This window comes from Cydia pomonella, chromosome 1, assembly GCF_033807575.1.
Source record: "Cydia pomonella isolate Wapato2018A chromosome 1, ilCydPomo1, whole genome shotgun sequence".
Classification (NCBI taxonomy): domain Eukaryota; kingdom Metazoa; phylum Arthropoda; class Insecta; order Lepidoptera; family Tortricidae; genus Cydia; species Cydia pomonella.
The window spans coordinates 33,561,489-33,586,486 of record NC_084703.1 but is presented as its reverse complement, the minus strand read 5'-3'; the positions used below and the strand labels follow the sequence as shown (position 1 = coordinate 33,586,486).

The 24,998-nt window shown below is 36.4% G+C and overlaps 3 protein-coding genes across 3 annotated transcripts; 2 read left to right on the top strand and 1 right to left on the bottom strand.

Annotated features, from left to right (window-relative positions):
* Nucleotides 1-2,357: 2,357 nt before the first annotated feature.
* On the bottom strand, nt 2,358-6,185 carry LOC133520457 (lethal(2)neighbour of tid protein 2). The gene has a single exon (XM_061854890.1). It carries the CDS (start codon nt 4,970-4,972, stop codon nt 3,488-3,490), a length of 1,485 nt encoding a protein of 494 aa, XP_061710874.1. The 5' UTR covers nt 4,973-6,185; the 3' UTR covers nt 2,358-3,487.
* A 2,030-nt stretch (nt 6,186-8,215) lies between these two features.
* LOC133520404 (cyclin-C) lies at nt 8,216-13,539 on the top strand. Its single transcript, XM_061854800.1, has 4 exons — nt 8,216-10,253; nt 10,332-10,424; nt 10,543-12,726; nt 12,854-13,539. Exons 1-3 carry the CDS (start codon nt 9,663-9,665, stop codon nt 10,663-10,665), a joined length of 807 nt encoding a protein of 268 aa, XP_061710784.1. The 5' UTR covers nt 8,216-9,662; the 3' UTR covers nt 10,666-12,726; nt 12,854-13,539.
* Nucleotides 13,540-21,369: 7,830 nt separating this feature from the next.
* LOC133520425 (uncharacterized) lies at nt 21,370-23,342 on the top strand. Its single transcript, XM_061854824.1, has 3 exons — nt 21,370-21,545; nt 22,216-22,444; nt 23,052-23,342. Exons 1-3 carry the CDS (start codon nt 21,385-21,387, stop codon nt 23,223-23,225), a joined length of 564 nt encoding a protein of 187 aa, XP_061710808.1. The 5' UTR covers nt 21,370-21,384; the 3' UTR covers nt 23,226-23,342.
* Nucleotides 23,343-24,998: the final 1,656 nt, after the last annotated feature.

The window sequence follows — 24,998 nt, the reverse complement described above, 5'->3', positions numbered from 1 at the left end:
AATGTGTATGTATCTAGGATTTCAGTATATTTACTTTATTGCACTGATAGTAAACCAAAATTGAATATTCTAGGCTCTATTTTCATTTAAAAAAACGCGTTTGTGCTTTTTATCGTAATATACCTTATTGAAATGGTTGTTAACTTAGTGGATACGTACGTTATTACGTCAAATTACGTTTACGTTATGTTTAAGTCAGAATTCATTCATGACTCACATGTGAGTCACTGGCCCTGCGGAACTGTTTGAGCATGACCCATAAGCTGAGTCGCTGGCCCTGAATGGGTTAAGTAAAATGACGACTAAACATGTATTAAGAGCAGACTTACGCCTCAAATCTAAATTAAAGTCGATATTAACATGCCAAAAATTCATATGTTTAAAGGCAAATGCGTGTTTTCAATTTGACAGCTAATGAAGATAGATGGCTCTGTACATTATGCGGGAACTGTAGATACGAAAATTTGTCGTTTGACAATTCAATTACTACAAAACATGGTGCAGTACGGCGCCATCTACTTCAGTCGTCTACTTAACTAACTATGTCATGATATTTTCCTAACCCTTACATCTTGTCTACAATCAACCACCCTTTGGTATTGCCCGCAGTAAAATAAAGTAGGTAAAACATACAAAGTCTCTAACCATGGTAAGTTTGCAATGATTTGCCACTCTTGACAGCAACATTGTACAGTCAGCTGAAGAGATAGTTGACCCCTTGCAAATAAATTTATATGCATCAGGTTGTTAGTTATCTCTGCAGCTGACTGTACTTACGACTTAGCGTGGACGGACTCTGAAGGGGGTTATTCAATCATTCTGAAAAAAGCTTAATCTAATTTTAAAGTTTATATGCGTGTAAACATTATGTGAGAGTTACACCAATTGAAATTATATCTAATAAAAAAAGCGGCCAAGTGCGAGTCGGACTCGCCCATGAAGGGTTCCGTACCATTTATGACGTATTAAAAAACTACTTACTAGATCTGGTTCAAACCAATTTTCGTTGGAAGTTTGCATGGTAATGTATATCATATATTTTTTTTAGATTTTTCATTCCGTTATTTTAGAAGTTACAGGGGGGGGGGGGGGGGGGGGACACACTTTTTTTCACTTTGGAAGTGTCTCTCGCGCAAACTATTCAGTTTAGAAAAAAATGATATTAGAAACCTAAATATCATTTTTGAAGACCTATCCTTAAGATACCCCACACGTATGGGTTTGATGAAAAAAAATTTTTTTTTTTAATTTTTATGACGTATTAAAAAAAAACTACTTACTAGATCTCGTTCGAACCAATTTTCGGTGGAAGTTTGCATGGCAATGTATATCATATATTTTTTTTAGATTTTTCATTCTGTTATTTTAGAAGTTACGGGGGGGGGGGGGGGGGGGGGGGGGGACACACTTTTTACCACTTTGGAAGTGTCTCTCGCGCAAACTATTCAGTTTAGAAAAAAATGATATTAGAAACCTCAATATCATTTTTAAAGACCTATCCATAGATACCCCACACGTATGGGTTTGATGAAAAAAGATTTTTTGAGTTTCAGTTCTAAGTATGGGGAACCCCCAAAATTTATTGTTTTTTTTCTATTTTTGTGTAAACATCATAATGCGGTTCATAGAATACATCTACTTACCAAGTTTGAACAGTATAGCTTTTAGTTTCGGAAAAAAGTGGCTGTGACAGAATCGGACAGACAGACGGACATGACGAATCTATAAGGGTTCCGTTTTTTGCCATTTGGCTACGGAACCCTAAAAAGCGGCCAAGTGCGAGTCGGACTCGCCCATGAAGGGTTCCGTACCATTTATGACGTATTAAAAAAACTACTTACTAGATCTGGTTCAAACCAATTTTCGTTGGAAGTTTGCATGGTAATGTATATCATATATTTTTTTTAGATTTTTCATTCCGTTATTTTAGAAGTTACAGGGGGGGGGGGGGGCACACTTTTTTTCACTTTGGAAGTGTCTCTCGCGCAAACTATTCAGTTTAGAAAAAAATTATATTAGAAACCTCATTATCATTTTTAAAGACCTATCCATAGATACCCCACACGTATGGGTTTGATGAAAAAAGATTTTTTGAGTTTCAGTTCTAAGTATGGGGAACCCCTAAAATTTATTGTTTTTTTTTTCTATTTTTGTGTAAACATCTTAATGCGGTTCATAGAATACATCTACTTACCAAGTTTGAACAGTATAGCTCTTATAGTTTCGGAAAAAAGTGGCTGTGACATAATCGGACAGACAGACGGACATGACGAATCTATAAGGGTTCCGTTTTTTGCCATTTGGCTACGGAACCCTAAAAAGACACATTTACAAAAAAAAAATGAAATATATGTAACTTGAAATTAATGTACATTTTTATTTATTATTATTATAGGCTTACAGCTATATGTGCAAGTATTTAACAATTATAAATCATATATAACAAACTTGAAATTAATGTTAATTTACACCTGGTTCATACCAATATATAATATAATTTAAATGTACAATCAATGTCAAAGATTATGTTCACATTCATCTTACAAGGAAAGGTACCCAACTGTCCGGTTCCGATTTGATTTATATATGTTATAGAGTAGTCTAAAATAACGGACACGTATTTTTTTTTAGCTGCCCAAACTCAACCTAATGGGAGAAATTGTCCTCCAAAGTACTAAAAAGTTACTAAATCTAGAAAAACTCCTATAGAAAGTGATGCTCAAGCAACTTGCTAGTTAATGGCTGGTTTGAGTATATGTTTGAAAGCAGCAAAAAATAATGAGCACGTGTTTTGTTATATCGGCTAAAACTCATTTTTTCCTTGGAAAAGTTGAGTTTAACTAGCATCACTTTCTATAGGAGTTAGAAGATTTAGTAACTTTTTAGTACTTTGGAGGACAATTTCTTCCAATAGGTTGAGTTTGGGCAGCTAAAAAAAATACGTGTCCGTTATTTTAGACTACTCTATAACATATATAAATGTAAATCAAATCGGAACCGGACAGTTGGGTACCTTACCTTGTTAGGTTTTACAATTTACAAAGGAGTAAGGTGCAACGTGTAAACATATTTTTGAGGTCAACTACACCCCTGTCAAAGTTTCATTGACTGAGAAATTAGTGTAGGACTTACACAACAAAGAATCTAGTTACGATAACTTAATTTTAACATAAAAAAGCAATTATAATATATCTTTCTTGGTATGCAATAAGGTTTATAGTTTATTAATTTCCTTTGCAGAATGAAATAAAAGCATTTTTACGCAACATTGGTGAGCTGCGTTTTTTTATTTTCATTATCATTTTTAACATAAATAATTTGATTAACCTTGACTGTATGGTAAAAGTAAAAGTAATATATTTAAAAACGACATTAATATAATAAAATATTAAGACTGCCACCTATATTTACATTGCAAATCTGATTTTAATGTTTTTCTTGTGGTATACAATAAAGAATATTTTTACTTAAGATTAAATTTTTAATTTTATTGGACTTTGGCAGCAAGTGTAAGTTCAGCTGAAATTTTTTTATATACCCCAAATAATATACCCAAGTGGCAAAAATGAAGCAACATACTAGATAAAACAGTACTTGGGTAAGTGTTCCATGAAAACTCTATAAGAGCCAAAATCAAAAACTTAGAAATTATTGAAAAATGAGTAGACCACAACAAATATGGCAAGCTGTGGAAGTACCATGAGTAAAACTGATAATGAAGACTCCGTGCACACACAATGCCAATGAAGTTTACTAAAAACATGGGAAGTATGAACATTTGAGACAGGATATCAAAGTTAATGTGGTATTTAGATGATTCTTTCACATCAATAGGCTTTTTGTGAGTCTTCTTCCCACTTTTTTGGGAAGACTTCTGCAACATATTCTCAAATGAGTTCAAAAATTCTTCTTGTTCCTTGGTTAATTTTTCAACTTCCAATCCGGCTTTAACTTTTTGTTCTTTTTTCATTTTACTTTTTCTCTGGTTTATTTTGTTTTCTAAATCAATTTGAGGTTGCACTTGTTTTTGTACATACTTTAAGCGACAGTATGTTTGAAAATATTTTGTACACAAAGGCAAAAATATCATAAGAAGTATAACATGTATTGCCAATAAAGTCAAATGAAAGCACTTGCTTTCAAATATATCAACATCCAAAAACCTGTAGTTAACTGTCCAAGTGTGGTTAAAAACTCTACCAATGTCAAAGCTACCTTTTAAATATGCTACTGGATTGCTGAACAAGAATGGTGCACCAAGTAACAACTGGATAAATCCACAAACAGCTAGTTGTTGCATGGTTTTAAACCAGCCTAAATTTATCAAGTAGAAGAAGAACAATCCAGGAGCATATAGTAGTATATTCATCTTTACTGAAACTCCTAAACTGTAGAAAACACTACCCAAGAACCATTTGTCTTCTAAAAACAAATTTAGTGCAGCATAAAGGAACAATACAGCAATTGGATCATTGAAAAGACGCAGTACATAAATGGAATGAATCCTATAAGATGTTAAAATTGTAAATGCCATGACGTATGGCGGGACCTTTTTAGTTTTAATATAAATTCGAAGAACAAGCACAAGTTGCAACAAATAGATAACTATAAACAAATACTGGGCCAGAATAATGTTTGTACCCTGACTTGTAAGGAAATAAAGCAATGAATAAATGTACACAAATCCTGCTGGGTATACCAAGGGGCCGGTGTCACCACGGAGTTGGCTGTAGTCAAAAGTTCCATTCAAGAAACCCTCACATTCTTGCATGTACGCTTTCCAGTCAATCTCGGTGTAGGGTACGCGCTCCACCACTAAAACGTTCACGACCAATTCAGTAGCGATGATCAGTGTGGCCACGAACCAAAGCTGCGTCGGATTCACTATTAGCCCCTTCATGTAGTTCCAAGTGAACATCTTTTTCCAGTCGAACTCCAAAAACATATCTTGTAGTTGGTTATGTTTACTCATTGTATAAAATTTTACGACTGTTTTTTACATGAAAATAGTTCAACTATAAATGCTGCCCACTAAAGAGCTCCCTATTTTTTCTATTTTTAGAGTAGGTCACCGCATGAGTTATTTATGCTCAAGCATTTTTATTTCCTCGCTGTGCCGCCGGTCAAAGATTACAGTAACGTCAGTCGTCAACATATCTGTCAAACAAGAGCGTGTTGTATTTGAGGTATGTTTTTTCACTCTCTTCAAAATCATGAAGAAATAAGGTTTTAACGCCTCTACAGACCATGCAATGCAACAAATCACATGCGATTTTAGATATAGCATTCGATAGGCAACATATATACACAATAGTCCCGTTTAAGCGACATAAAATTTTTATTACGTTCTAGAGCATAGAATAAAATCATCTATTACGACCCTATAAAGACTACGACTACGACTTAGCTATAAAGTTCAAAATATGCTATACAAACTGCCTCCGCCCACGCGCTCCCTACCGGCGCGCTCTTGACAGGTGCGGAGGAGTGGTTTGAGTGCGATTTTATTTAGTCTTGAAAAAATGCCTAAAATGTTGGATATTTTTTTCGAAATCAAAGTGAAAAGCAGAGTGTATTATTGTCACTCAGGCGTAAATGCCCATTTTTATCCTCGACTATATTGGTCTGTCTCGGATAACCCTTCGTGTGCGGAATTCTATTATACTTTCTTTACTCTTTGGCCGAACTCCCACAGCGGGAGGAATATAAAATGGCCACCCAAAGAATATAATACTCACTAGGAGGCCACGACCAAAGAGCATATAATCACTATCGTGAACAATCTGCGAAATCGACGCGAGGGCCACCACACTCGCGTTCGCGGCTTCACGCCTCGCTTCGCGCACGAGTGTGGAGGGCCCTTTAAGGCCAGGTTAGTATTATTTATTCTGTGCCAGTGCACTTCTGTGGAGGTATTATCAAATCGACCAATTTAATCAAGATTGGCATCAATCTCATCTAGCGTCGACATGTACATAATTTAATCACCAAGTTTATATTTAAGGTCCGACCGAGAACGCTTTTTTTGTCTCGGCCGAGACCGAGACCGAGATTCAATGGGATTCTCGGCCGAGACCGAGACCGAGAATTTATAAAATAGAGAAAAAATACGAATTTTGCACTAAAATTGTTTTTATAATCGAAATTCGACAATTTATCAGAAAAAAGTTATATGGCCAGGAACACGCTGTCGGTTTCCTCATGTTACACGCGGTATACCTGCTTATTAATGTTTTCAATTAACAACTATAATTATTACTCTAAATCACAATATTTGGCTTATAACCTATTAAAAATATGTGTATATTATAGTCTTTATAGCATATTATCATCATCACTAAAAATCAATAACTTACATAATAATATTAATGTAACAATAATCATTAAGGTCAACTCGGCGAAGACCGGCATACTTTATTTAAAAAGAACTTAATTGACAAATTTTAGCTATCCTGTTGCCTGAAAGTAAAATTTTCTGAAATTAGTTGATAAAATATTTCGTTGGTTTCTAATTAAACTTGCCAAATTCTCATTTAAGGCATCGGATAGTGAAATAAACACTCGTTTTTAAAACACGTCGCAATGGACGAACTCAGCGCCAATGTCGGCTAAGATCGTCTAATGGCGAATTTACCTACACATAGGCAACCTACGTAATTATAGATGTTTGTACGAGTGCGAACTACAATAACAACTGAATGTAGACTCTAATATGTCAAGAATAGGGTTTATTATGGCTGATTTCATGCAAAGTTTCGTTTGTCGGGTAAGACCGGCATACATCGCCATACAGGGGTCGAAAACACGCAGGTAAGTATTAATAAAACAATGAGATCAAACATTGAGATCAATACAAATGTATTTTAATCAATACAATTCTTAAGTAAAATACTAAACGAGTATTGATTTAAGTACTCTTAAAAATTGAGGCCAAGAATACCACAAAAAGTAGCAAATGTATATTGCATTGAAATGGAAGTGATAACATTCATCAGTGCAATAAACTGCTGATTCATATAAACTATTTCGAGGTAGACAGACACAAAATGCTTAACAGCTGACCAAGGTTGGTCCCTTACTGTTTTCACCTTTAAGATATGGCATTTTTAGTCTCACGATCTTAAATTCCATAGCGGCTGCTCTATCAAGAATTTTATAAGTATGTCCATTGTCCACGACCTTTTCTTGTCACATTTTGAGCAAGTATACTAGTTAACTATATATTATATACTAGTGGCTCTGTGAGCTGTTGACGCGTTAAGTTTAGAAAATGTAAAAATGATAAATATCATTATCACAGTTAAACTCATAATAGTCATAAGCGCCATAGACATTATTGGCGCTTAAGTTCTTTATGAAATTCTACATATAAAAAAAAAAAACTGAAATTAGATCGACAAAAAAGTCTATTAAATCTTAAAATCTGGCCACAAAATTTCACGAGAATCGGTTGAGAGTTGCGACCTGTAGAGGATGCAAAATGCCCGAGTCAAAACGTAGATCTTCGCTAACGCTACGGTCAATAATAAATAAAAAAAAACATATACAGAAAAGGTTGGCAACTTCTGAAAACGGTGAAGACCGGCATATGACGATATTAGCCTCCAAACTTTTGACGGACTTCGACACTACTACATTTTGAGGTTAGTTTTTTTCCACCAGAAATATCTTCGTGAAATAACCAGTTTAAGGTTATTGTAATATAATATTCATATAAATACATTAATAAAGAATAGACTTACCTGTATCGATCTTAAAAACACTTCAGTTTAATCACTTAAAAAAAAATTTAACGACAGCGTGTTGTACTCCCAATACGAGTTGCCAACCTGACTAAACTTGAAAGGCCGGTTTTTCTCTTCATGCTAGAGGTAGCGCTATCTGTGTAAATTTATAAGAACTAGAACTGTTTTATCATTACGTAAATTGTGTTGCCATCCTCGTAGCTGTACAGAATTTGCTGTAATTCTTGCTAGACGGCCTTCGCCGGCAGACGGTCTTCGCCGAGTTGACCTTACGAATTAAAATAAATCACATTAAACTTTCACTTTCAACAACTGATCGCAATCGAACGTGGCACCGCACCGTGCATCTACTCAACTCAACACGGCAACGTTAATCTGCCCGGCGCGCGGCGCAACCTGCGGTGTCCGGTGTGGCTTAAAATGTGGCTATGAAACCAATTTAAATCACAATAAAAACCGGCCAAGAGCATGTCGGGCCACGCTCAGTGTAGGGTTCCGTAGTTACTCTTCCGTCACAATAAGCTAAACTGAAGCTTAAAGTATAGTAAATTGTTAACCAAGGGATGAAACGGTACCTTTCACGCGAGTTAAACAAATAGGCAAATTTGCATAATCAATACCTAATTAAAGTAAGTCTTTTTACTATGAAGGGGAAACTTTTTGCGATAACTTAAAAACAGCTAAACTGATCATGTCCGCTATAGTTTTAATTTAATGTCTTCCTTAAGCTCTACTTCCATGATTTTTTTATATTTTTTGGACCTATGGTTCAAAAGTTAGAGGGGGGGGGACACATTTTTTTTTCTTTCGGAGCGATTATCTCCGAATATATACACTTTATCAAAAAATGTTTGTTGAAGACCCCTATTCGTTTTAAAAGATCTTTCCAACGATAACCCACACTGTAGGGTGGAAGCAAAAAAAAAATTCACCCCCACTTTACGTGTAGGGGAGGTACCCTAAAAAATATTAAATTTTTAGATTTTATTGTATAACTTTGTCGGCTTTATAGATTTATATATCCATGCCGAATTTCAGCTTTCTAGCACTAACGACCACAGAGCAAAGCCTCGGACAGACAGACAGACAGATAGACAGACGGACATGGCGAAACTATAAGGGTTCCTAGTTGACTACGGAACCCTAAGTAGTTGACTACGGAACCCTAAAAAACGTCACACCAACCGGGCGATGCAACCAACGAGTGGCTTAGACCCCGGCGCTCGTGCGCGGAAAATTCAAATTCACCAACGATAATTCATTGCTTATTCTCGGTCTCGGCAAGAATCTCGGCCCATTTTGGCCGAGTGCCGAGACCGAGATCTCGGCTCGATTTTTGGCCGAGAATGCCGAGACCGAGATCTCGGTCGGACCTTATTTATATTTATGGTGCCGCGTATCCGCATGTCTATTTGATCGTTCAAAACAAAATCGTTGCAAGTGGGATCAGCCATCATCTGATTTGACCAGACAATTTAATGAGATTGGGTGTAAATTGTCTTTTCTGGACTAAAGGGAAACATGATAATCGAAATTTCGTTATCTTCCTCTCTATCTTTCAAATATGTAAATGATAACCAATGATAACGGTCGCCCATCGCTCATCGGTGCGTTCGGCACAAATGTAAACGCGCTTATGTTTTGACTATATGATCTGGCTGGCTTCACAATACATGTCATTGTCAAAAAAGCAGCGGTGCCATTGTTGCCGTTTTTACTGTTACTGACATCTATTTATCTAATAACAGTCGCAAATATCGCAATTTTTTTGCGAGATATAATATCAAGATCTTAGTAGGTGTAGCTTCATTTTACTATATAAAAATAAAATCAAGAAAAATAGTAATATAAACTATCAAAATTCAGTTTTAATGAAACCCTTCTGTATTGAATTTCGTTTACCGCCCTTGTCTTAAAATGGCAGGCAATTTCTGGCAAAGTTCGCACCATCAACAGTGGATACTTGATAAACAAGATTTGATAAGAGATCGGCAACATGATCTTGCTATATTGACGGAAGAAGAGTATCAGAAAATATTTAATTTTTTCGCTAGCATAATACAAATCCTTGGAGAGCAATTGAAGCTTCGTCAACAGGTTATCGCCACGGCGACAGTGTATTTCAAGAGGTTCTACGCCAAGAATTCTCTTAAATGTATTGATCCTTTGCTGCTAGCCCCAACATGTGTATTCTTAGCGTCCAAAGTAGAAGAGTTTGGCGTAATATCGAACTCTCGTCTTATAACCACTTGCCAAACTGTAATTAAAAACAAGTTCAACTATGCATACGGCCAGCAGGAATTCCCGTACAGGACAAATCACATTTTGGAATGTGAATTCTATTTATTGGAGAATCTGGATTGCTGTCTTATAGTCTATCAGCCATACAGGCCATTGCTGCTTTTTGTCCAAGATATAGGACAAGATGATCAACTGCTTACTTATGCTTGGCGCGTAGTTAACGATTCACTGAGGACTGACGTCAGCTTGCTTTACCCACCATACCAGGTAACACATATTTGTTTATATCTTCAATCTTGACTTGAATGTATTTGTCAGTCAATCTAACAACAAGTATTGTTTCAGATTGCAATTGCAGCTCTTCATATTGCCTGCGTAATGTTAGGAAAAGAGAACCTCAAACCTTGGTTTGCAGAGTTGAATGTTGACTTGGATAAGGTAAATGCTGAACACTGCTGGCAATCAAATAATTATATGTATTCTTTATCAGGAATATCAGGATTACATCAACTTATTGTTACTGTTATTAGCACTAATATTTTTGGTGTTGTTGCAGATACAGGAAATTGTCAGATCCATTATCAATTTGTATGAAATGTGGAAAAGCTATGATGAAAAAAAAGAAATCCAGAGTTTACTTGGAAAGATGCCTAAACCAAAGCCAGCTCCACAGAGATAATATCTACAATAGATATAACCATATTTATTAAATGACTTTAGATCCACTGATGAAAGAAACCAGTGAATTATGAAAAGTTACTTTGAGTGAAATGAAATGAACACTAGTGATGCACAGTACTTGAGCAGTGATGGCACAGCTATTTAGTTTGTTGGAAAATGTTGCGTTATTCCTGGTGACAGATGAGAATGAAATTCGCAGTTGCAACCAGTGGAAATGAATTGTTGGTAACAGGCAGGAATAACCCAAAATGTTGGTATAAATAACTTTTACACTAAATAAGTATTTTCAGGAGATGTATTAGGTTTACTTAGGACAAGTGTTTGACTGAATCAAATTAATCATGAGAAAAGATGGATGTTACATTTATGTTTTGTGGATAGTTCAATTAAGATTAGGTATGCTTGAGTTGGTAGACGGTATTTTTAAATCAATTTTCCATTGTTTGAACTGTGAGTTGAGACTTATCATGTTGCTGGCCCGATATTACAGAGTTCTATGTTTCACTTTTATCAAACTGAAATTTGAATATTGTCATAGTGACATTCAGTTGAATTTAAACTATCTTGAAAATGTAACATAGAACCCTGTAATATTGGGCTAGCAATGTGTTAAATTTACAAACTTATATTACTACATATATGGTTACATGTTTGCATAAACTCTGTTTTTTAGAAAATTCTATAAAACTGCAAATCAATATTGGCATTATGGACCTTAAAGTAATTAGCTATGCAGCAGACATGTAATTGGTACTAGATATTTAATCTGGCAGCATTTTTTATTTCATTTAGAAGACAGATTTATTTTTGAATTTTTATCCATTAATATCTACATATGTAGTGTTTAAATATGAAATCCATTGTACAAATACACAGCATGAGCTACTGACTACAAAAAGTCATACATAGAATACTGCTGTATATAACTTTAAATAAATATCTAACATGATATACTTATTTCTATCAAATAGCTTTTAGTAAAATATTTTTTACTAAAAGCTAATTGATACAGTTTTAATATTGGTGTAAATCTAGAATCCATTGATATAAAAATTGCACTTAGATTATGTAATGAGTTAGTAATGATCATATTTTTATATTAAATTTAAGTAATTATTCAATTCACTTTTTTTGTGATGTTATCTGCCACATTTTAGTATGATTTAATTGACCTGTACAAGATAATAGTAGCCAAATGTTTCTGATTGTGAATTAGAGTAAAAAATAATATATAATTGTATTAGTAGTATAACTTTAAAGATATCCTTTCAAGTTGTATTTTTAATTCAATCAATTGATAAGTGGAGTTAGTCTCAAATTATGCAGTATAATAATGTTGACGACCGGTCTAGCCTAGTGGGTAGACTGGGTAGTGACCCTGCCTACGACGCCGATGGTCCCGGGTTCAAATCCTGGTAAGGGCATTTATTCGTGTGACGAGCATGGATGTTTGTTCCTGAATCATGGTTGTTTTCCTGTATATATTTAAGTATTTATAAATGTTTATATATTATATATATTGTTGTCTAAGTATCCTCAACACAAGCCTTATTGAGCTTACTGTGGACCTTAGTCAATTTGTGTAATAATGTCCTATATTATTTATTTATTAATTTTATTATAATTAATATCGGTTATATAGGATTATTTTAATCAACCTAAATTGTCCCTGTAGCTGTTTGATTCATATTCTTTTTTAATCTTATGCAATACTTACTATTGTAATAGTGTACTGCCAACTCAGCCTGGCTAAGCCAAATAGCGGTAATTTTATTTTTAAAAGTGATATATTCTCACTCGAGTTAGACACATAAGGAATTTCACACTGTGCACTGCGACCGTGAAGATGAAGCTGTGACCGTGACTTGTACACCAATAACTATATCTTATTTATTGTAAATCTATTCTTCTAAGTTCCAGAAGGTTTAGTTTTGTTTTTAAATTTATAATTATAACCTAGACTTATTTAATAAAAGTTAGTTTTGGAATAAGGCCTTTATAAAAGTACTTCTGGGACTTAGAAATACATGCCTAATAGCACATATAATAACTATAAAAGGTACTCATAGGGCACTTTTATCATTTTTAAATTTATAATTATAACCTAGACTTATTTAATAAAAGTTAGTTTTTGAATAAGGCCTTTATAAAAGTACTTCTGGGACTATAAAAGGTAACTATAAAAGGTACTCATAAGGCACTTTTATCATTACACATTCTATTGAAATTCGTTGTTCACAAACCATATAGTTGTATAAAATCTAAATTCAGTTTGTTATTTCTGTAAGCAAAAATTTATCTAAAAAATTACAAGCGGCCTATTCAGCTCTACAAAGTGAAAGATCACAATAAATTAACTAATGTACTAGTAACTTATCTCCCTTTTTTTACGATTTACACTAAAGTGTCTCTTCACAAGTCAAATGGGTTCCCAGGCATCGTGCAATAAGCAAACGTAAACAGATGCACGTTTAACATTGATCACAGATAGTTTCTCTTCTCTTAAGAATGTATCTCCAAAAATGGTTATATTCCTATCTAGCGCCGCCCCACCGCTGATGCCCCAAGCGGTGGTTGCGCCCTTTGGGCAATATTCATTCCCGAATGTGCATCGCGGGGACAGATGGGAATAGTTACATTCCCATTTTCATAATGTAATTATATGTTGTCACTTCAATATGGAATCGATGTGTTGGCGTCGTTGGCGAGGGTAGCAAAAATAAATAGTTTTGATCATCCAAAGAATCGAAACTGACTATGACTGAGGATGTTCCTATTGATATGACTAGGTATATTAACATCAACTTAAATGTATTAACTGCATGATATTTCTAAGACAGCCATGTTTATTTAAATAAATGAATTTTTCATCCTTTTTTTTTTAATTTGTTTTTAACCATTATCATGTTTTAAAACCGACTTCTACTGGCAGAGTGGTTTTACCGGCTATACCATGTACTTAAGTTGAAGCTTAGTTTGAGGATAGGTAGGTTACCTACCATAAGAAAATTGTACGCTCTAGCAGGCAACTGTTGACACTTATATTGTAAAAAAAAGCGGCCAAGTGCGAGTCGGACTCGCGCATGAAGGGAAGTAGTTTTTTTTTAATACGTCAAAATTAAAAAAAAAATTTTTTTTTCATCAAACCAATACATGTCTGTGGTCTTCAAAAATGATATTTAGGTTTCTAATATCATTTTTTTCTAAACTGAATAGTTTGCGCGAGAGACACTTCCAAAGTGGTAAAATGTGTGTCCCCCCCCCTGTAACTTCTAAAATAACAGAATGAACAATCTAAAACAATATATGATATAGATTTTTTTTTTTATGGTAGAGGAGGCAAACGAGCAGACGGATCACCTGATGGTAAGCGATTACCGCCGCCCATGGACACCTGCAACACTAGAGGGGTTGTAAGTGCGTTGCCGGCCTTTGAGATGGGAGTACGCTCTTTTCTTGAAGGTTTGAAGGTCGTATCGGTCCGGAAATACCGCAGATTACCATGCAAACTTCCGAAAATTGGTTTGAACGAGATCTAGTATGTAGTTTTTTTTAATACGTCCTAAATGGTACGGAACCCTTCATGGGTGAGTCCGACTCGCATTTGGCCTCTTTTTTTATTTTGAGTGCTGTAGTTCGATTTGAATAATTCTTTTTTTTTTGTTTGAAAGAAGTTACTTCCAAAGTGGTCCCATATTAGTTTGGTTCTGATCTGATGATGGCATCCATGAGGAATTGAGGAACTCCTCGTTTTTTATAGGAACATGTTGGGTGTTTTAGGTTCCCTTATAGATTCGTCATGTCCGTCTGTCTGTCCGATTATGTCACAGCCACTTTTTTCCGAAACTATAAGAGCTATACTGTTCAAACTTGGTAAGTAGATGTATTCTATGAACCGCATTAAGATGTTTACACAAAAATAGAAAATAAAAACAATAAATTTTGGGGGTTCCCCATACTTAGAACTGAAACTCACAAAATCTTTTTTCATCAAACCCATACGTGTGGGGTATCTATGGATAGGTCTTTAAAAATGATATTGAGGTTTCTAATATCATTTTTTTCTAAACTGAGTAGTTTGCGCGAGAGACACTTCCAAAGTGGAAAAATGTGTGCCCCCCCCCCCCCGTAACTTCTAAAATAACAGAATGAAAAATTTAAAGAAAATATATGATATACATTTCCATGCAAACTTCCACCGAAAATTGGTTTGAACGAGATCTAGTAAGTACTTTTTTTTTAATACTTCATTAAATTAAAAAAAAAAAAATTATCATCAGACCCATACGTGTGGGGTATCTAGGGATAGGTCTTCAAAATGATATTTAGGTTTCTAATATCTTTTTTTTCTTAACTGAATAGTTTGCGCGAGAGACACTTCCAAAGTGAAAAAAAGTGTCCCCCCCCCCTGTAACTTCTAAAATAACAGAATGAAAAATCAAAAAAAATATATATGATATACATTACCATGCAAACTTCCACCGAAAATTGGTTTGAACGAGATCTAGTAAGTAGTGTTTTTTAATACGTCAAATGGTACGGAACCCTTCATGGGCGAGTCCGACTCGCACTTGGCCGCTTTTTATTTTTTCGGTAGCATTTGTTTTAACGGAAATAAAGAGGTTGCAAATCGAGTAACAGAACTTAATAACCAACTAGGTATTCTGGGCGTATTATGTTTTTGTGTTGTGTTAGTATAAGAGGCTAACGAGACTGAGAGGTGAATGGTAGGAATGGGAGGCGACGACAGAGGGTGCTATTTGAGGGATCAGCATGGGGATTGAAGGGTCTACGCCGAAGGGGAACGCCATTTAATACATTCTATGGATCTGAGGAATTGGAAAAGCAGTATTTCATTTTTTAGGGTTCCGTACCCATAGGATGAAACGGGACCCTATTACTAAGACTCCGCTGTCCGTCCGTCCGTCTGTCACCAGGCTGCATCTCATGAACCGTGATAGTTGAAATTTTCGCAGATGATGTATTTCTGTTGCCGCTATAACAACAAAAACTAAAAAGTACGGAGGTACAAAAGGAGCCCTTATAGTTTCGCCATGTCCGTCTGTCTGTCTGTCTGTCCGAGGCATTGCTCCGTGGTCGTTAGTGCTAGAATGCTGAAATTTGGCATGGATATATAAATCAATAAAGCCGACAAAGTCGTACAATAAAATCTAAAAAAATATAATTTTTTAGGGTACCTCCCCTTTACGTAAAGTGGGGGTGAATTTTTTTTTTGCTTCAACTCTACAGTGTGGGGTATCGTTGGAAAGGTCTTTCAAAACTAATAGGGGGTCTTCAACAAATAAAAAACTTTGAACTATAGGTCCAAAAAATATGAAAAAAATCGTCGAAGTAGAGCTTAAGAAAGACATATGAAAACTATAGCGGACATGATCTGTTTAGCTGTTTTTGAGTTATTACAAAAAGTTTACCCTTCATAGTAAAAAGACGTATATCCACAGCTCATCCCTTGGTTAACAATCTACTATACTTTAAGCTCCATTTTAGCTTATTGTGACGGAAAAGTAACTACGGAACCCTACTCTGAGCATGGCCCGACATGCTCTTGGCCGGTTTTTTATTTAATTTTCAATAACTAAAAACTATAGGAAATGCCCAATTTGAAGAGGGGGCAAAATTTCAAAGTCTAGTGACTCGGTCAAGTGGGGTATCATTTGAAAGAGCTCAAATTGAACATTCTGAAACAATTTATTATTATTATTCATAGTAGAAATGATTTATGAAGGAATAAGTGAAAAAAAACCACCCCCCCTTAAGTTTACCGATGAAAAGTTATGAAATTTTGACTTAATATTAACATTACTATACATTTTACAGGAAAATTCTTTTTTTTTATTCGTTTTTGGTTACAGAAATACACTTAAATTGTAAAAAAAAGAATGTCATTTTTTATTGTAAAAAAAGATATCACATAAGTATGTTTTAAGTTACAGCCAAAAAACTCAGTGGCCCTTATTTTCTTTTGAGGAGTATATATTGTTATCTCAAACATTAACTACATTTTTTTAAACCTATCTAAAAACAATAAAAATTAAATATAAACTTGAACATATAAAAAAAAAACAAGTTAGTCACCGGGCGGGATTCGAACCCGTAACACTGGTTCTTGCCGTCCGCGTCTTAACCCGCTGGACCAGACGGACAATTGCCGGCATTACGAAATTAGCGACCATATTTTGCGTCTAAAGAAAAACGCATGAAAACTAGAAAACATGCGTTTTCCCAAACATAAGACTAATCTAGATCGATTATTTACCCCCATAAACCAAATTTCAGCAAAATCGTTAGAGCTAGAGTTTATATATATATAATATTTCCATATAATTATAAATTGTTTAATAATTTTTCACCACATCAGCTTGTAGTCTCTTTAATTGTTCAATAATTGATGAAAAAGTTTCATTTTATCTACAAGACTAGCAAAGTAATATTATGCAATTTTTTAGTTGTTATCCTATGTTGGCTGGTGGAATTGACTTTTATAAATGATGTGTTTTAATGACAAATATTTAATAACGTTCATTTGGATTTGATATTGTTTGTTTTACGCAGCGGCTTACGTGAGCGATGACTCGCGAATGCGACGCGGCGCGACGGCCTAACGGCATTCGGAAATCGCCCACGTAGGACACTTCCATAGGTATCAAAGGTATAAATTCACCCGCGCCGGGCCGCGTATGCGAGTTTTTCGCTCACGTAAGACACTGCCTTACAGTTAGTATTTTTCTCGCGTTTGTGTGATAAAAATGTTTGAAACGATGGCAAATTTGTTTAACCCTCGCAATCGTGCCTTGGAACTCTCGCAATGCTCCAGATTCCACTTTTCGTACCACTCGCTATGCTCGTAGTTCAATTTTGAATTCTTGATCTTGTTGTCAAACAAACTTTAGAATTATAAAAGAATTAGTACTAGACTAGAGTATGTACCTATCTAAGAACTTTGAACATTATCAGGATCTGATCGATGATGTTATCCTACAGAAATAGAAGGCACTATAGTGATTTCGGTATTTTACTTTGGTTTCATTGAAAAACTTACAATGATGGCAAAACCGTACTGTGAAGTTAGTTATTTATTTGCACAAGTTACATATTATTGCGTTATACTTATTTTGACGTACATATAAACGATCTGGGGTTCCAAATGGCTCCACAAGACGGTTTAACTACCAATAGTGGAATAATGGCTTCCAACGTGATACCATCCACACTAAGCGTCGCATGTTACCATCGAATTACTTACACAAGTGCAGAAATAGCTTATTGTACCGACTGGCAAGTGTAATCATAACACGTTCTCGGCTCGTATGGAACGAAAACATGTAGGTAGTGAGCCGATGCAACAATTACACCTGTTAATTTGTGTACCTACAGTTTGAGTTACAATAATATCTTGGAATACGTAAGTCTAGGTAATAACCACGTACAATAATCCGGCCGATTTTAACCATCGATTCTACAGCCTATATGGAGTAACATTGTAGTCCAATTATACCTATATGAATATCGCATCATTGTTGAAATGAAATATTCATGATTAAAAACTCAACTTGTTTATTTTAGTTATCCATGCGGGGTCACTGCTGGAGAGGGCAGGGCAGAGAAAACAACTATCCGACAGACTAGACTTAACAAGCAAACCGTTTGAAAGATTAACGGTTAGGCACGTTACGAACATACTTTTTTGAACCTCGCTAAGACGAAATCCTTTTTAACACGAAATAAAATGCCTTTCCCTTCCCTTCAAAGCCCAAAACCTCCTGAATTCGAAATGACCAACGATTCCCTTCACGGCTAATATCCAATATCAAATCTAACCTCGATAACTCGTAGAACGAAATTTGACCTCTATAACTCGACGTATTCTTATATCGCCTCGACAGCCCCGACAGTGCAAGTCTGCAAGTGTTATTTTAAACTTCTTTGAAATTGTGAGATTTACTTAATACTTGAACAGGCTGGGCTATCAAAATAGCTGCCAACTTAGCTTGGTCTGACTCTATACAATTTATGTTAAAATGTTTACCAGGGGTTGTAAGCTCCTGCATCAGGGCCTCCGTTAGCTGACGCGGACGCCCGCCGCGTGCGCACGCTCACGGGTCCTGGGGGCCTACCGCGAAAATCGAAGTTCGTCAATTGCGGGCATTTGTCTCTGTCACTCTCATTACGTCTTAGTGAGAGTAAAAGAAAAAGATCCCCGCAATTAGCGAATTTCGGTTTTCGCGGTAGCCCCTGCTCCCAGGCGAAATCCATCGCACGCGCCCGCGCCATGCCAGTTAGCGCTGTTCATACAATTTCTTATAAGATAGGGCGTCCGTTCCGGATAATCCGCGTTAGCTAGCGGAGGCCCTCAATGCAAACATCCGAAAGGAAATTAATGTAGTGACCAGGGCCTGTGCATTTCATGCCGTTGACGGAAAAATGACGTCACGCTACATAGAGTATGATTCCAATTAGTATTTTCGTAATGATTAAAATCATTAAATTTGTCAACCTCTTTTAGTTAACTGATATACGTCTAACTGACTGATCTTATTGTTACACAACTAAATAATACTTAGATGATTAGTTTATTAAATAATACATATTTTTTTATTTTAACAGTGTATTTTACGCAACAAGTATTTCTTTTTCCACGCGTCAATAGGTAAGTTATCTTAATTTGTAATGTTGTAAAAAACTCCCTGTATGTTAAATTATGTCATTTTTGTCAGTGGCATGAAATGTACGGGTTCTGGTAGTGACCAATTTTATTTCATTCAACCTGGCTATCTTCTTATAGGTACTTATGCAAACTATGATAAGTGAATCTTCCGAACAATACAAGTAGGTTGGTTATACGACCTCAAAATTTCGAAGGTTATCAATTCGTCGAGGTTTTTTTTTAGTAAGTACCTACCTATTTTTCCCGATTTCTCGAAAACGGCTGGACCGCTTTCAACAAGGGCTTCATAGCTAGTCATTGTCAATAAATCATGATGAGATCCTGGAGAAATCGAGGGATCACATTAAATATTATACCTCAGTGATTTAATTCGATAAAGACTTTTTATACCAACATTAGAATACTTTCGGAAAGCATAACATGGAACTGCAGATGAACACCATACAAGGATGGCATTTGAAACTGTTTTGTGAAGGTGGTTCATCCTTTAACACCACTATGCTGCATAGAAAATGCTACAAATTTTACGATGTCCGTTCTTTCGTGATAACAAAGACTAGTATATTATGAAGAATTTAACTTCATTCGTAAAAAGAGGCTTGTACTGGTCACAGGCGCATAAATGCCCGTCTATAAGTATTCATTAAACTTTTGGATTGTTTTAAGTAGGTACATATCTATTTGTAGTCACTAGTGAGAATATTATTTAAATCTACTAAAGAAATAGTACCGCCTAAATGGTGGCACCAAAGTTTTAGTTGAAACGGTTCACCTTGCGTCCAGTCAGAAAAAGACGCACACGCCGCATTACATCAATTATTTGTATACCTCAACATTGTAAAACATTAAACATATCTTGCTTAACAGTTTAACAGAAGTTTGAAATCACCGCCTTTCTCCGCAGCTCGAACACATGCACTTTAACCGATCATCTCTCTTGAAATTACATGTACCGATTCCTTCATTTCAATTACGCTGCCACAAACCTGTATTAGATACTTTATAACTATAATATATTATAATATACCTAATACTACTAGATATACTATTGCTGCTGCAAATATAAGTAGGCTGACGACCACTATTTATTTCCTCTATTTTTAAAAACGGATTTCAAAGCTTCGACATCAGAATAGTACGTAGCCACACAATGATTCATGAAGGATTATTGGTTAGGCGAAAGATGAATGTATAGCCCTGTTGCTTAAAGGGAATAATTATTCCACATGGCACATGACTTCATATGGAGTACTGCTCTCATCTCTGGTCTGGCGCTCCACAATACCAGCTCCTTCCTCTTGACTCCATCCAACGGCGGGCAGTTCGTAGTGTCGGCGATCCCGAACTTACTGACGGCTTAGAACCTCTTAGTCTTCGGAGAGACGTTGGCTCTCTTTGCATGTTCTACCGTCTGTACAATGGGGAATGCTCCGAAGAACTTTTTGAATTGGTGTCATCGTCATGCTTTTATCATTGCACCTCCTGCCAAAGGCGCAAAGTTCATCCTCACTTCTTAGATACATGGCACACCAAGAATAAGCGGGCATCTCGCTCGTTTCTTCCTAAAACGTGCGGAATGTGGAATGACTTACCTCCTGAGGTATTTCCTTTGCGCTACGACATGGGATTCTTCAAGGAGCGGGTATTTAGGGTCCTCAAGGGTCGCCAACGCTTAAGTGGCTCCTATGGTGTTGCTTATGTACATGGGCGACAATGACCGCTTCCCATCAGGCGGCTCGTCTGCTCATTTGCTGACTATGCTAACATAAAAAAACATGACATGGAGAGGACAGTATCATACCTACAAGAATTAAAAAATTATAAATTTATGGCTGATGGCTGTCCTGCACAGGGTGAATGGCACGGCATGTACGCAGACATGTGTCCAGAATTGGATAGTATCAACTACAATTCTAAATATCAGTAAGTACCTGATACAAGGAGCGTGGATTCGCATTCCTTATTATTCTTCCGTCTCTGAGCATTAGCGTTCACAATGAGTGTTAGTGTTATTTCGGCATAAGGTATCGAATGCGCCGTGGCGTGGTTATAAAGCCAGCTCGCGCCAGTACTCGGCAGTGCCCGTCCGCCGCCGCCGCCACCATGTCCTCAACCAAGATGTTTCTGTGCGACGCCTGCCTTATTTTACTGGTCGGGATCGCATTTGCCTTTCCTGAAGATAAACTTGTGGGGTAAAGTTAACATTTTGTTATTTTTAAAATATGCTCAAAAGGGCTTCTGTAGGAAATAAGGAACCGGAAGTACGTCTGTATGCCCGCTTGTCTACAGCTCAGACCCCATCGGTGGTGCGCCAGATCCATTTAAAACCGCCCCATACGAGAAATAGGGTTCGAGATATAATATATCCTCGTAAGTTCCAGGCCAATGTATGCGCTTTTGAATTTGAAATTTTCTTCTATTGCTATAAGAGTTTAAAACTAGTATTTGTACAGTCAGCATCAAAAGTAGCATTCTCAAATAGCAAATCAAAAATAGGTATAACTATCTATGTAGAACAATTAGGCTGTAACCATATAGGCGTTTAGCACACTGGATCCGATTCGCACATCGCTCTGACGTGCGAGCGGGATGTTGCTATAATACGCGCATATCAAACATCGGAGCGACGTGCGAATCGGATCCAGTGTGCTAAGCGCCATACATCGGAACTGTAGAGTTCTAAATCTAATCTATTTGGAAAAGTTATCTAGGGTAGCAGATACTTTTGGCGTGTTGTTTCATTCGCTACTATTGACGCTGACTGTACAAGTACGTCGGGGCTTACAAGGTTAACGTACAACGGGGCTCACGCATGTAAATTCGTGGCTGTAACTTTATTCTAAAAAAATAAAATCGTTATAGAAGTACAACGGGCTTACCAGAGCCGTTGAAGGGCAACTGTACGTGCGGAGGGTTCGACTCGCGTGGCGGCTCAGCGCCGCTGCTGGCGCACTCGCCCGGGCTGGCGGTGGAGTGCGCTGCCGCGGGCAACGCCACCTGCGGCAACCTGTGCGTGGCGCTCGCCACCGCCACCCGGGCCAAGGGGCCCGAGGTGCTGTGCAACCGGATCAAGGACTGTGACGAACTCATGGTTGGTTCATCATTTCACATATTACCCAACTACAGTGAAAAACTATGAATTAATCTATTTTTTATTAGTGTTATACCATGATAATTCTGCAGCGATTTTGATAACTCAGACTGTGCATGTGTTATTTTAAACTTCTATGAAATTATGACGTTTAAATAACACTTGCACAGTCTGTGTTATCAAAATCGCTGCAGGGTTATCTTGGTCTAACCCTAATAGTTTCCTTTACCATTCAGTGGTGTGAACTGTGAACGAGGGTAACCAAAAGCTACAATCAATAACTCTGCATAAAGTTAATTACCTCACCTATAAATTACTAGATGGTGCGTTTAAGATGTACGGGTGTACGACGCCATGTTTTGTGTCAAATATACAGAGTAACCCAACAATGCACGGAGCCACACAGCTCCATAATATGTACGAAATATAAGAAGCCTGCCTCCCGAAATATTATGACCGAGATATGACGTCATAAGCAGGTCAATCAAATAGGTCTCATAATTTTGAGAGATCAGAGGGACAAATATAACGAATGATGAATGAAAAAAGTGCCTACCTAACTGCCAGTGACGTTTTAAATTAATGTTGTTTGTATTTTGCATTGAAGCTCTCCGTATTCTACAAGATCTGCGACGGTCCGTGGGTGTCCGCGAACATGACGGCTGAAGAGGCGCTGTGCTGCGAGAACTCTAAACCGAAAACGTGCGCCTCCGCCGCGTCCACCCCTGCGGCTTCCAGCCCCGTCAGCCCCGTCAGTCCCGCCACCGGCGCCCCCGTGTGAATCTACTGTCCCTCATTTGTCTTTCCTGTTTCTGAAAGTCATCGACACGGGAGAATCATTTTAGGAACGATTAATTTGAAGTATAAGGTTAAATAAATAAACTTTTTTAAAAGACCATTTATCATGTTGCTTTTAAAAATACGGCGATGTATACTTAAAAACAATACTACGCAACAATTGCTAACATTATTATCTATTAAGTTATTACATTGACATATTCTTTTAAAAATACATAAACTAAGGATTAAAAAAAATCTTATTTGCATTTATAATATCCTATTACATAATTCATTAATTGTTACATGTTTAAAAAAAACATCAAATAATTCGATTCACATTTGTATGAAATACTTAGGGATGTTAAAAGTATGTATTCATGTGCAATTTGCTGAGTTTCTAAAAAGTAAGAAAATTTCAGAAACTATTCATTCATATAATAACGGGTGATAACAAAAAAATTAGAATTATTTCAGAGCTGTGAAAAAATACTCATAGAACTTTGTACGATACCTTGTTATTATTAGGCAATATATACATGATAAATTTTTACAATAACATGAATGGATGTTAGAATAGAAGCCTGTGGTCAGCTTTTTGAGGTAGTTTAGATAAAAAGTTCGAATAAGACCTTTGGACACCGTTTTTGTCCATTTTCGGAATACATGTCTTAGGCATTTTTATTACCTGGGCACAATTTTCAGCTCTCCAATTATTTTTATACACTCAATTACTCAAGCAGCTAAAAAGTAAAAAAAAATACTATCAATCAGCCGACATTGTGGAAGGTTTGTGGGATTTCGGACTTTCTTACATACAAATGGTATGTCATTGGAGTCTAAGACTTGTAATGTATGTCTGCTCAAACTTGTCCATAATACTTGTGTTTCATATTGCCTGGTATTGTAGAATTATTGCTACTATAGTATCAACCGTTTCCAGATATATCAGTTTTGCTAAAAGGAAAATAACTTCCATCACCCAAACTTAACGATTTCCCTTTGTAATTTCGAGTCATCTAGCGACATAATGGTCGATTTTTACTGATCAGTGTATTTCGGGGCTCTTACCTCCTAGCAGCATTCCAGACCTATCTTTTTTAATGGCCGACAAATGTACGGTTGGTAACACTTAAAAAATTGTCGGCATCTCGTTAGCTCATGGTATTCATATAATTAAAAGTGCTATGGAATCAATTCAGGCTTGCCATGGGTATTATCTTCGCTGGCCAGCCAATACCACTTTTGCGATTTATAGTCAAGGATGTAATCATTCTATATATAGTAGAAACTGGTACATTTTCTGTACTAAAATGACCCACTGTGTCCCTTTTCCCCATGTTTAAGTTAGAATTTTTAAAAATATGCAACACATTTTCGCAGAGTTTCTTGTTTCAATTCCATTCTAACAAAAACAAATGTTTGAAAAATAAAACATTTGAAATTCAAGAATCTCAAAAGAACTAGCAACAACTTTATTAACATCATTTTTAGGGTTCCGTAGTCAACTAGGAACCCTTATAGTTTCGCCATGTCCGTCTGTCTGTCTGTCTGTCTGTCTGTCTGTCCGAGGCTTTGCTCCGTGGTCGTTAGTGCTAGAAAGCTGAAATTTGGCATGGATATATAAATCAATAAAGTCGACAAAGTCGTACAATAAAATCTAAAAATTTAATTTTTTTTAGGGTACCTCCCCTACACGTAAAGTGGGGGTGAACATTTTTTTTTGCTTCAACCCTACAGTGTGGGATATCGTTGGAAAGGTCTTTCAAAACTAATA